Raw genomic sequence first — 12,789 nt, 5'->3', positions numbered from 1 at the left:
GTCGCCCTCTTCATGGCATCGTTGGTGACTTCTTTCGCTTGCAGGAGGAAGTTGAAACGGGCGGCGTACAGTTTGTTTGCTTATTTTTCATACTTATAACACACCCTTTTCTAAATGCCCCCAGGGCAGCTTACAAAAAGCAACCCAATTAAAGTAAGTTCAATGTACATAAAAATAAAACCACAAAAACAACCATTAGATGAGTGGTCAGGGGTTTCACACAACCACTTTTAATCACCCTTACATTTCCTGGCTAAATAGAATGAATGATCCTTAATTTTCACTGTATACTGTATATTCTATCCACTGACCTGATATTTTACAGCAGGGGTGGGGAACCAGTTTAACAATTGAGCACACATAACATCATTTATTATAGAATGTATGGAATTACTATGAAAAAATCTCACTAGTTTGGCATCAAGTATAGCAACATCAGAAGGTTGGCGGTTTGAATCCCCACGACGGGGTGAGTTCCTGTTGCTTGGTCCCAGCTCCTGCTAACCTAGCAGTTCGAAAGCACGTCAAAGTGCAAGTAGATAAATAGGTACCGCTCTGGCGGGAAGGTAAACGGTGTTTCCGTGTGCTGCTCTGCTTTGCCAGAAGTGGCTTTGTCATGCTGGCCACATGACCTGGAAGCTGTACGACGGCTCCCTCGGCCAATAATGCGAGATGAGCGCCGCAACCCCAGAATCGGTCACGACTGGACCTAATGGTCAGGGGGGTCCCTTTACCTTTACCTTTATAGCAACACCTTCAATTCTGTACATAATTAAACCTGGAACTGTCTGCATGCACAGCATTATCTCTACTAGTGAGTTATGATAATTTCACCCTGTGACTTGAGTCTTCAGAGAAGGCTGGAGTCAAGTGCTATTGGGGCAACAAGATGCTAAACACAAACTAGGAGAAACCCACCTAGTCTCTTGCTTACAATGTCTTCATGATGTCTGGACACATCATGCCCAGAGGGAGAGGGAGAATGTTGCTAGAATGGTTTCTGTTTGGGAGGCATTTTAATTAGATTAAAGTCTTAATTGGTTGATGCTTGCAGCTTAGCATAATGCATATGAAATATTTTAAATCATGCAGATTGGCTTGTGTTTAAAGGATGAACCATACATTAGTCTTCATATGTTTCTCACGATACTGCCTTCTCCATTAGGAAGAGAAAAGTTGTGCACGCAAATCAAAGTAAAGTGTTTTTCTAGGAATTGAAGCATGTCTTGAAATTCATTGAGCTATCCTAGTGTGAGTACGGCTAGGAGCTGCTCTTTCAGAGGTTTCACACTGGAAGAGGAGGCTCCACTTCCTTCTGTGAGTTTGGTGACTGTAGGGAGTACTTCACTTCTGTCAGGCTTTCCCTAAACCTCTGTATAAGGTAGTGCAATATTTTCTTCCTTTGAAACTTCTTACCCTAAAAAATTTAAGCAGAAATATAGTAAGTACTCCTGTGACTTTGTTGGTATTAGTTGAAATGGGACCAAGATGCAAGGATTTGTTTTCTCCTACTCTCTTCTTTTCTGTTTCTTTTTATTTTCATGGATAGATACGATTGGGGTTTCTTTCTGCTTACTTTAGTCTGGGATGTTCGTTTCATAATATGGTTCACACATTGCCTCTAACCATAGTTAAAATAAACTTAACTTGGATTCCACTGATAGGTTTGTTTTCTGGTCAAACTATGGCTTGTTTCCCGGCAGGACCCAAGGGAGGGGGTGAAACACCTGTGCCTTTTAGTATACACCAGAACACTGTTAATAACATTAAATAATTAAATTATGTTCATTTATTGTAAAAAAGCTATAAAATGCATTTTTAAATCACGTTAAACCAAACTTAGAATCATAGAATCATAGAGTTGGAAGAGACCACAAGGGCCATCCAGTCCAACCCCCTGCCAAGCAGGAAACACCATCAAAGCATTCCTGACAGATGGCTGTCAAGCCTCTGCTTAAAGACCTCCAAAGAAGGAGACTCCACCACACTCCTTGGCAGCAAATTCCACTGCCGAACAGCTCTTACTGTCAGGAAGTTCTTCCTAATGTTTAGGTGGAATTTTCTTTCTTGTAGTTTGAATCCGTTGCTCCGTGTCCGCTTCTCTGGAGCAGCAGAAAACAACCTTTCTCCCTCCTTTATATGACATCCTTTTATATATTTGAACATGGTTATCATATCACCCCTTAACCTTCTCTTCTCCAGGCTAAACATACCCAGCTCCCTAAGCCGTTCCTCATAAGGCATCGTTTCCAGGCCTTTCACCATTTTGGTTGCCCTCTTCTGGACACGTTCCAGCTTATCAGTATCCTTCTTGAACTGCATTTCAGTATCCTTCTTGAACTTATTTAGGTATAGTTTAATATGATGTGTAAACTGGGCTATTGTTTCACCTTCTCAAAGGACAAAATAGAAATGAATCTATTCAGGTTTGCTTCATCTTTTGCTAGAATAGAAGATTGAGGAAAAGCTAACTAGGTTAAACTGGTTGTGGTTCGTTTGCTCTACATCACTAAAAACCATTGTGTGTGTGTGTGTGTGTGTGTGTGTGTGTGTGTGTGTGTGTGTGTGTAACTTCTGTGTTTTGTGTAGCATGTGAAGGAATGAAGCACCACAGGAGAACTGACCCCATATTGCTCAGGAGTACATGGTATATTAAGTGGTCCAGGTTTGCTAAGAAATGCTTTACAGCTATTTCAAACATCTGCTGGGGTCCACAGCAACACCATTGGCTCAGAAGGGCTAAAAAAAAACCCCTCAACCTAAAATTATTTAAAGCATATGGAGCGTATAAAATAGGTGGTTTGGAAAGCAATTAACGGAATTAGTGTTCAGTTAATATACAGGTACAGAATTGGGCTTCACAGTGACATCTAGTGGGCAGTCCCTTGCTTGTTAAGAGTTTTTAAAGAAATAGCGAATTTGAAGTGTTTTGCTTGCCGTATCATTAGCAAGCTTTTCAACATGTGCAGTCTAATTTAAATAAATCAGATCCAAGTATTAGGGAAAGTTTTGCTCAGTGATTGGTTTGTTAGAACCTGAATCTACAGAGTAGTTAAACCTACATTGGCGCAGACACGATCGGTAACCTGGATGGATGCCACTGGGAATCCAATTTAAGAGTAAGATATAAGTATAATAATCAAAACATAGAAGTTGAGTGTTTTTTACAATTGATGAAATGTTTTTCAGGATACCCTAGGTAGTATTTCAGAATTCAGAAGTACCAGATGCCTTTGTGGGCTTGATGGAGCTGAAAATATGTTGTGCCTTCTTGGTGGGGCTTACTGTAGTGACTGAGACAGAGCTGTGTAAATAAGAGTGGACATACAAATTTGTGTGGTATACATTTGGAAATGGCTATTGGACATACAGTAATGGTTAATAAATGAATCTTGCTGTTCAGAATTGGAGCATTCCAGTTACTGGTGCTAAAGACAAATAGGACATTTTCTCTCTCAAAAATCCTTCTTTATAATTAAATGTCCTGTGGATATTATATTTCCCTGTTGACCTTAGCATGGTGTAGTATCTTTTTTAAAGAGTGAGCAAATATGCTCATTTGCTAATACAGCACAACCCTATGCATATTTACTCAGCACTTACTCCCACTGAGTTCAATGGGACTTAACCCCTGATAGATGTGTGTAGAATTGCCACATAAAAGATAAAGCTATAGAGATTATAATCTGATTAGCCTAAAGACCATGCTCACTTTTATGGTGTGCTTTTCTTATTTAGAACCAAAAATAAACTTCAGCTGTGCTAATTTCAGCGCTCAGAAGTTGTGCTGTATCAGTGAACACACCTAACATCTGCATACATGGAAATTGTGATTGCACAGTTCAAGGGACATTGTGCTGAAGAGAGGGAGCTGTGGTAAAGGTTAAGATAAAATCTCTAGTTACCCACATCCCTGGCTGTTATGGTTGCTGCAGGCCTCTTGGGTGCGTCCTTATGCAACCCGTAATCTACCTGCCATAAAACGATTAAGATGAAATGAATAACCTGACATGTTAAATCTGCATCCCATACCGGCCTAATATTGGCCACTAATATAAACCATGCACAAAACAGACTCTGACTTTACAGATCATGGGTTTTACAGATCATGGGTTTATGCAATTGCGCTGCTTTGGAGTAGAGTAAATATGCAACACTGTTTCCCCTGCAAGTATTAAACAAAAACAAATATTGACAGATAAGCAAATTTTCACACCACCAGTAGGAACTAAAATACCCTACTTCTGATAGCTTGTGGTTCTGGGGATTCATCTATATATATAAAAATGTAAAAATCGTGAAAGTGCGTGTTCCACTTTTCTCCGTAACCGCTTGACCAATCGTCCTGAAATTTTGACACAACGATCCAGGCCAAATCCCTCAAATCTCACACCTAGGCAGATACATACCTGGTTTTCCACCAAGTCAAACAGCGCCCTCAAGTGGCATTATTCCCTCAGCTCCTCCTCCTACACCCCCTCCCTTCCTGTGAAATCTACACCACACCCACAAACCAAATAATGACATCATCAACCAAGCAACTGAAACCACCAAGGCGGCCATTATCAGGCCCCTGCCAGGCTGCTGGGCCCCCACCAGGCCCGGGGGGGGGGATAACCCACAGCAACGCACTTGGGGGCACGGCAAGGGGTTTTTATTTTAAAATTAAGCACCACTACCCCCCAAATCCCCCACCAAATAACCACAAGACAAAAATAAATACCATCCTTCAAAACGTCATGAGATACGCCGGTCACGGAGGGGGGGGACAAACAGAATAGATCATGGATCGGGACACGTGGGGGCAGTCACAGGTATTAGCCACAACAATGCGCCACACCCACAAACCCCGCCTCTGCCACAAGATCCTGTAAAATAGGGGGACTCTGAGGCTCGGGGATCTGAAGGGGGGCTATTACCCTCCATTTCACAGACTCAACACACAGCAACACGTGCAGGGCCAGCTAGTTTATAATAAAGTGATGAGTCATGTACAAACTCCAAGAGCATCCTTAACCAGCACCATGCAAAGTTGATCCTGTGGGTTGCAGCTTTTGTTGCACTGGATATTCCTTGGTACAGTGGATTTAGGTGTGCCTAAGTTTAGATTGGATATCTACTAGCTTGTAGTGTACAGCTGATGAAATGGACAGGGTTTTTAATAGCATATTCTTCACATTTTCATAGATCTAGTAATGATCACACATGGTTTATTATGCTTCAGTTTTGCCTGAAAAAGAAGGATGTTGATTCCTGTATGTTTTGAATTCTTGGGATATACATTGGTAGAATCTGCCTTAATTTTTGAGGGTAGGTGGGAGAATTCTTACTGTGAAACCTGTGGAGGTTTTTGAGCCTTTATAGAGAACTATTCCCTGTATTATATTTGTCTTTGCCATGTTTTTTAAACCCTTGACTTTGACTCCTGAATTTGAATTTGTGCCCTTTGGATGAAGAATGATGAATAATTTTTTTGATATCATCGCAGTTATAATAAGCCTTTCTGGCTCAATTTGCTATGACAAGTCTTCTAGAAATCCCCCCCCCCCAATAATTCATGTAGCAACTTGCTCTGCACAAAGGCTAGCGGTGTTAGCCCTAGTGCTCTAGGCTAAGCTGTTGCCTTCCGTTTTTTTCTCTTGTCCAAGACTTCAGCTCAAAGCAGACCAATTCAGGACGAAGTGGGAATCTTCAGAGCATGCCATGGAGCACCCAGCTCCTTCCAGTTTACTTTTTTTGAAATTGAGTGACTTGTTTTTTTTTGGGGGGGGGTTTGTTTGATTGATTGGAGGGACATTTCCTTTGAGGTGGGGTGGGGTTTCCTTTTCTGTGGTTGTCAGTTTTGGGATGTGTGTACAAGAAGAACCCGTTCTGAGCATTGGCTGTTTCTTCTTCTTTGAAATGGATATTTTGCAGATCTCCAAATAATGCCCCTGCACTCCAAAAGGTTGAAGACCTCTGTCCAACACTATTTGTTTTAGATATAGTGTATGTACTGCCCTTGGAACATTTGGGTTGAAGAGAAGAATGCAGATTTAACTAATTTAACTAAATCTCAGCCTGTTTAAATCCATTGGTTACTTTTTTAAAAAAAGCAGCTTCAGTTTATTTGGCTGTTAAGTGTTGTAAAAATGTCTTGTGGTGAGATATTCTTTAAGAGTTTAACACATATTCTGATGTACACATTTTGCTGCAATCCTCTCAATGTTACTATCATAATATTTTAAGTAAAGTGCAATTTCTTTTGTTGCAGCCAATCACACCACCAAGCCAAGGAAGGCCAGATTCACCAGTTTATGCTAATTTACAAGAACTGAAAATATCTCAGTCTGCACTCCCACCTTTACCTACAAGCCCTCCAATCCAAATTAATGGGGAATGGGAGACCCACAAAGATACTACAGGACGCTGTTACTATTACAACAAAGGAACACAAGAGAGAACCTGGAAACCCCCACGTTTCACTCGGGATCCAAGCATAAGTAAAGCAGATACTGTGAATCAAGTAGATCAAGAGGTAAGTTTAATTGATGCTAACAGCATCCAGCAATGATGGACAAACTTCAGTTAAAAACACCCCAACCAACCAGGGGTTTTAATCTTCCCACCTCAGTGGGAATAAACTATGTTTTAGTTTACTGAGGAGGATATCAGAGCCAAGTCATCAGAGCTAATCAAATGGTCCTTGCTTAAAAGTCATGCAACAGAAGCGCTTGACCCTATTTTTTCCCTTTAGGGAACATCCCATCCTAGCCTGCAATCAGTAGCGGAGCTTCATGCTCCAGCACTGGGGGGTGGAGAGCAGGCGGGGGTGGGGCTGGTGCGCATCTTGGGGGCGTGGCGCGTCGCCTGCAGGGGCATGGTTCCCAGCGCGGGCGGGGGGGCAGCCACGATGGCAGCCCACCGGGATCACGCTGCCGGGGGCGGTGCACTCCTCCCGCACTCCTCTTTCTCCACTAGTGCCTGCAATGGTGACACAAGTTTTCTCAGACCTTGTTCACATGTTGTGGGAAGCCAAATTATGGCTTTCTGGGACTGTATGAATGTGTGGGTTCCCACAGCTCCTGGTTAGCAAGGAAAGAACTGAACAGTTAGTTTTGATTTGGATGACACATTAAGCAAAACCTTAGCTTAGTTTATCACAAGAGAGGACTTAAAAAGACCCAAGGGGGTCACAGCAACTGGGATCTCTTCTGTGGGAGCACTCATGTTTGCACAGTCCCAGTTCGTTATAGTTTGGCTTACAGTGATGTGTCAACTAAACCATAACGTAGTAAGAGCAGGGGAAACCCCCCCCCCCCCAGTTTTACTGACTGTTACATCTTTAACATGTTATTACTGCAAGAGGTTCTTGGTTTCCTTCTCCATGGTCACTATGACTTTGAATTAGCTTCTTATGTCTAGTAGTATGAGTGGGTCTTTGCCAGATACTCTAAAAGCAATTTTTAGTGTTGTGACTGATGTGTCTTAACATTAGCAGAAAGAACAGAAGACCTTAATTCTAATGAAATGTGTCTGTGTGTCCAATGTTTATGGGCTTGTTGGCAGGGGAAATATTGACAAGCATATGGAAAGCAAAAGGGAAGAGGTGGAACTGAGAGAAAAGAGCTGTTAATAGCTTGGGGGGGATGGGGAATGTAAAAAGTATATTTATTGCCTAGAGCATTATTACTTTTGTGTGCGTATCCATGTGTGTGATACTTTTTCTTGCACTTGTTTTAAGGTGGCATACACTTGCCCTCCCCAGTTTTATTGACTGACATTTCTGCCTCTTCATTGTTTGTTGGGTTGGATTACTGGTATGTCATCTCATAATTTTAAAATAATAAAACATTTTTAGTTTTGTTACCTTAGATTTAACAACATTAACTGATATCTTAAACCTAAGTTAACAAAATAAAGTTATTGAGGGTTTTTAAATGAGAGATATGATTCTCCTTGAATTAGATTTTATGTACCGTATTCATCACATTTTTCGAGTGTCCAGAACATCTTTCAAAATGTTTCAGGGTTCAACTGTGGATTTAAAAAAAAATAATCCCTAAAATTGAGAATAAATTATAACCATTTCACTAAGCATCTGATTCCCCCCCCCCGAAATGCCTTACTGGATATAGATTTATTTATTTTTAAATTTAAAAATGTATTTATATGCTGCTTTTACATAATTGTGATCAAAGTGGCTCACAGTGAAGACATATCAGTATTTATCTACAACAAATGTACAAATTTGTAAACATTTCATAAATTGACATTTATGTATATAATTGGCTATAGCTAACAAACAAAAGTTTTTCCCCTAAATGTTTCAATTATTTTGAAATTTAGAACAATTATAATAAAACAAATACTTTTAGTTATCAAACCTTTCATTAATTCATATAACTAAAATATAAAACAGCAAAATGCATAAATATCAAAATATTAAGCTTTTAAATAAATTACATTCCACATCTATCAAAGCGGCAGCATTTCACTAGGCCAGCAGAAATTCCAGGTACATTAAGTTCAGTTAAGAGTAGCAGAACACTTTACATTCCTGAGAGGTTCAGTACAGTGGAACCTCGGTTTATGAACACCTTGGTTTACGAATTTTCGGTTTACGAACGCCGCGGACCCATCTGGAACGGATTAATTCACTTTCCATTACTTTCAATGGGAAAGTTCGCTTCAGTTTATGAACGCTTCAGTTTTTGAACAGATTTCCGGAACCAATTGTGTTCATAAACCGAGGTACCACTGTAGTATGAAATTTTGAGGGGTTTCTTGATTTTTTTCTAACAACATTGTTAAATGAATGTCCTGCTTATAGTGGTCGCTCTTCATACAGTATTTCAATTTCACTTGATATTTTGATTGTGCCATATGTAGATCTAGATAAAAATAGAGATATATATTCAGGCCTATTCCCAATGCTCCCCAGTGTAGAATTTTCCTTTTTCACAGCTTCTGCATACTGTGTTAACTTCTTCACAGCTACCCAGTATGACACCAAGGTCTTATTCCTGTCAGTCACAGGCAATTCAGATCCCATTAACATATATGTGAAATTACGATTCTTTTTGTCCCAGTGTGCCTATTTTCCATTTGCTATTTTACTGCTCGGTCACTCAGTTTAAATATATCTTTTTAGAGTTCCCAGTAAACACTTTTTGTTTTAACCTCTTCTACCAGTTGGGTATCATCATAAGAACAGCCCTGGTGACCAACAACCCTTCTAGTCATACATCTCACAGTGGCCAACCTATCACCAGCCAGGTTGACTACCTCACTACACATCCCTAACACTAGATAATTTATGAACAAGTTTAAAAGCATAGGTCCAAACACAGAACCCTGGGGCACTGCACTTACTATCCCTCTGTTGGGAGAACTGCCCATTTCTTCCTGCTCCCTGCTTCCTCTCCCTTAACCAGTTATTGATACATCAGAGGAATTGTTTTATTATCTGATGACTTCTAAGCTTACTCAGCGGTCTTTGGTGAGAGATATCCGAAGCTTTTTGAATAAGTACACAACTCCATCGTTACATCTCGTACTGGCTGAACCCAGTGAGTTAAACTGAGTGACATTTTCAGAACTTCTCCCTCTTTTGCCTTTAGGTTGTCAGATTAAGAATGGCTTGCTGAGCCGTGAACATTCACAGGGAAAAATTGATAGGAAGACAGAATGATAAATATTAAATGTTTATAGATCACACTTTTTATAAAAATACTACATACATGCATAATTTTATTGTATGCTGCCTTCCCACAGTTCAAACCATGCTCAAGGCAGCTTACAACGTTAAAAGAATGCAAAACTATCACATTTTAAAAATATACAACCAAACTGAACAATTTCCACATAAATCACAGGGTCTAAAATAAAGATATAATAAACCAACAGCAATAACCCCACCAACAAATACCCCAACACAAGGGTATACCCCCAACATATGGTATACAATGTACAAAATTACAGCAACTTTGATAAAAGCTTGTTGGGGAAAAGAAATTCCTGTTTCAAAGGACTTTCTGAGTAACAGATTTCAATAGACGTCTGAAAGTAGGCAGGGATGTTTCCTCCCAAGCCTCTACTCTACTGGCAGGGAGTTCCACAGGTCTCAGGACCTGCCACAGGAAAGACTCATCCTTCGTAAAGGCCAACTGAACCTCATAGGTGTGAAGAACCCACCAGAAGTTCCCTATCAGAGGATCTCAATTATTAAGGTGGAACATAAGGAATCAAGTAGTACTTGGGGGGCTTAAATTACTTTGGGCCAAAGTTGCTTAGGGGTTTGTGAGTTAACACAAGCACATTTGTCCCTGACCCAGTAGTGATTGGCAGACAGTGCAGTTCTCTCAACAAGTTGCCAGTAACCTGCAGGCTGGTTGTTGCACTGTGTCCAAGCTGGAGCTTCCAGATTCGATACTCCCACCCACTGCCTATTAGCTGTAAGTGCCCATCTGCAACCACATTCTCATCAGTGCTCATAGTATGCTTCGATCTCTCTGGATCTTCTTTGTTTGCCTCAGACTTCAGTAGCAATTGTATTGAACCTCTAATGTAATCTCAGCTAAAATTATTCTTTTTCAACTTTCAAATGCCCAAAAGGCATGTGAGTCTCACCTGACTAATCTCTTCCAAAAGCTTTCTGTTCAGTAATAACCTGACCTTTTCCCTTGAAAGTAGATTGTATTTCACTTTCTGCCTCTTAATTCATTTTTCATTTAAAGTTTTGACTTTTAATCAAGTTCTAACCTCTTCTAGAATTTGACCTAATATAAATTCTCGATACTTCTGTATGTTTGACCATTTATAGACTCTTTCATCACAAGAAAACTCCTACAGTTCTTGTAACAACCAGTCAGATAGTCAGTATGGTTCTCCTCCCAAAGGGTGGTCAGAAGAGTTGGATGAACATGGCCAAACGCTATATACCAGTGACTATACTAAGGAAAAGGTACACACTTTTCTTCATCACGTATATTCTAAGCTAGTAGAAATTTAGTAAGTAAGAACTAAAATAGGTGTGATTTTGTCATTGGTGGTAGAAAAGTATTGCTTAGTGTCAGCTTCTTCCCACGCCTTTGAACATTTTTGTTTTCTTGCTCATTTCTAGGCGCTATTTTGTTTGGTTTCTAAGAAACTGCTCTTATATATTAGGACTTTACTGTGTTTAACGTCCACTTTTCCTGCAAATAAAATTATGTTTAGAAATGTCATTGTACAGTCTTATATGTACTCTGTAGGTTTCTTATGTTGAATAGCAAATTTTTAAAGTTTTGTTATGCATTACCAACCCGGTGTCATGTTTGGCAAGTTATAAAATTCCATTAATTTTCTTATCTGTGGACTGCATAATATCTCATTATCAAGAGCTGCTTTCCCTCCCTACTGTGTTACATGTTTGTTTAACAAAAAGCAACTCTAAAAATGATGCTTGAAGGAGATTCAATTCTCCCCTCCCTGCTGGAATAAACAGATTTACTATCCTATTAATGTCATCTATAAAATTCAATATTTGAATTATGAGAAGCATAATGTTTAAAACTTTGGAGATTTCTATATTAAATCACCATCAGAAACAACCATGTGCCTGGTCACACTAGCCACAAGGCAAGACAAACTACACTCACTATCTCCTCCTACAAAAGAGAGGAAAATGACAACACACTCTGTCTCCAGAACCAAGGTCTCTTGTTCTGAAAGGAGAGAGTCTTGGGGATGGGGTTGTCCCATGTGCTGCCTCCAGAATAGAGCTTTATACTGCTGTTGTCCCCTTGGACAGATACTGGCTGTTTTGACTGATCCCCATTTTTTGTCCCCCTCTAACAGTGCGAGTAGAAAAGAGAGCAAAAGCAAAAATCTAGTTCCAGTGTGATGTGCCCTTCAATTCAAACTCAGCAGACATTGTTCCTGCTTTTCATTCTGTTCCCCACCTCCCAAAATACTGTGAGAACAAGCTGTGCTGCATTTGAATGATGGATATATCTGAAGAGCTATGTGAGAGACTGAGTTCTGAGATACTGCTTAGATCAGGGACTCCTGTGGATTTCCCTCTTTCCTCTCCTCCAAAGCCTTGTTCTTTTTAGATGCAGAGTGTTCAGTGGGGGGTGGTTTTTTTGTTTTAATTGGTTATAACTATTCAGGTAGTAGAGAGTTGCCTTCAGTTATAATAGTTGGGTATTTAGCCTACAGTAAACTGTTCTTCCACTAAAAAGAATGAAATGTATATCTAATTTTCCTTTTAATATGTTAAAAAAGATCCAGTTTTCCTAGTACCGTATGATAGTCATGAGTCACAACGCTAAAACCTAAAAACACCATTACAGACAATGAGACTTCTAAATCAATGCACTTAGGAGCATATCCTTTGGGAAACTATTGTTAATTGTATGTCCTAATATGATGTGTGTGTGTGTGTGTGTGTGGAGAGAGAGAGAGAGAGAGAGAGAGAGAGAGAGAGAGAGAGAGAGAGAGAGAGAGAGAGAGAGAGAGAGAGAGAGAATGAATTTTACTTTACTTTAACTTCAATGAAGAACTTGGTCCTCTGTTGAAATGCATATCAGTGACATCCTGGTATCTGAAGAAGTGTGCATGCACACGAAAGCTCATACCAAAATATAAACTTAGTTGGTCTTTAAGGTGCTACTGAAGGAATTTTTTTATTTTGCTTCGACTCAGACCAACACGGCTACCTACCTGTAACTAGTGACATCCTTGTGGAGCTCTTCTTGATTGCAGAAGGCCTTCACTTGACTCTTGGGAGTATGGGGATACCTAGTGTTACAACAAGAATATGTA

General features: G+C 40.0%; 1 protein-coding gene across 8 annotated transcripts in view; it reads left to right on the top strand.

Annotated features, from left to right (window-relative positions):
- ARHGAP12 (Rho GTPase activating protein 12) overlaps window positions 1-12,789 on the top strand; it is a 92,084-nt gene that overhangs the window by 51,542 nt on the left and 27,753 nt on the right. For 5 of the 8 annotated variants that reach the window (XM_060280882.1, XM_035128856.2, XM_035128855.2 and 2 more), the window contains 2 exons: window positions 6,254-6,517; window positions 10,805-10,945. In XM_060280882.1, coding sequence (XP_060136865.1) covers window positions 6,254-6,517; window positions 10,805-10,945 — 405 coding nt within the window. The remainder of the gene's footprint in view (window positions 1-6,253; window positions 6,518-10,804; window positions 10,946-12,789) is intronic. The other 3 variants (XM_035128859.2, XM_035128862.2, XM_035128858.2) reach the window with 1 other exon arrangement.

This window comes from Zootoca vivipara, chromosome 12, assembly GCF_963506605.1.
Source record: "Zootoca vivipara chromosome 12, rZooViv1.1, whole genome shotgun sequence".
Taxonomy (NCBI): Eukaryota; Metazoa; Chordata; class Lepidosauria; order Squamata; family Lacertidae; genus Zootoca; species Zootoca vivipara.
This window is presented reverse-complemented; position numbering and strand designations above follow the sequence as displayed.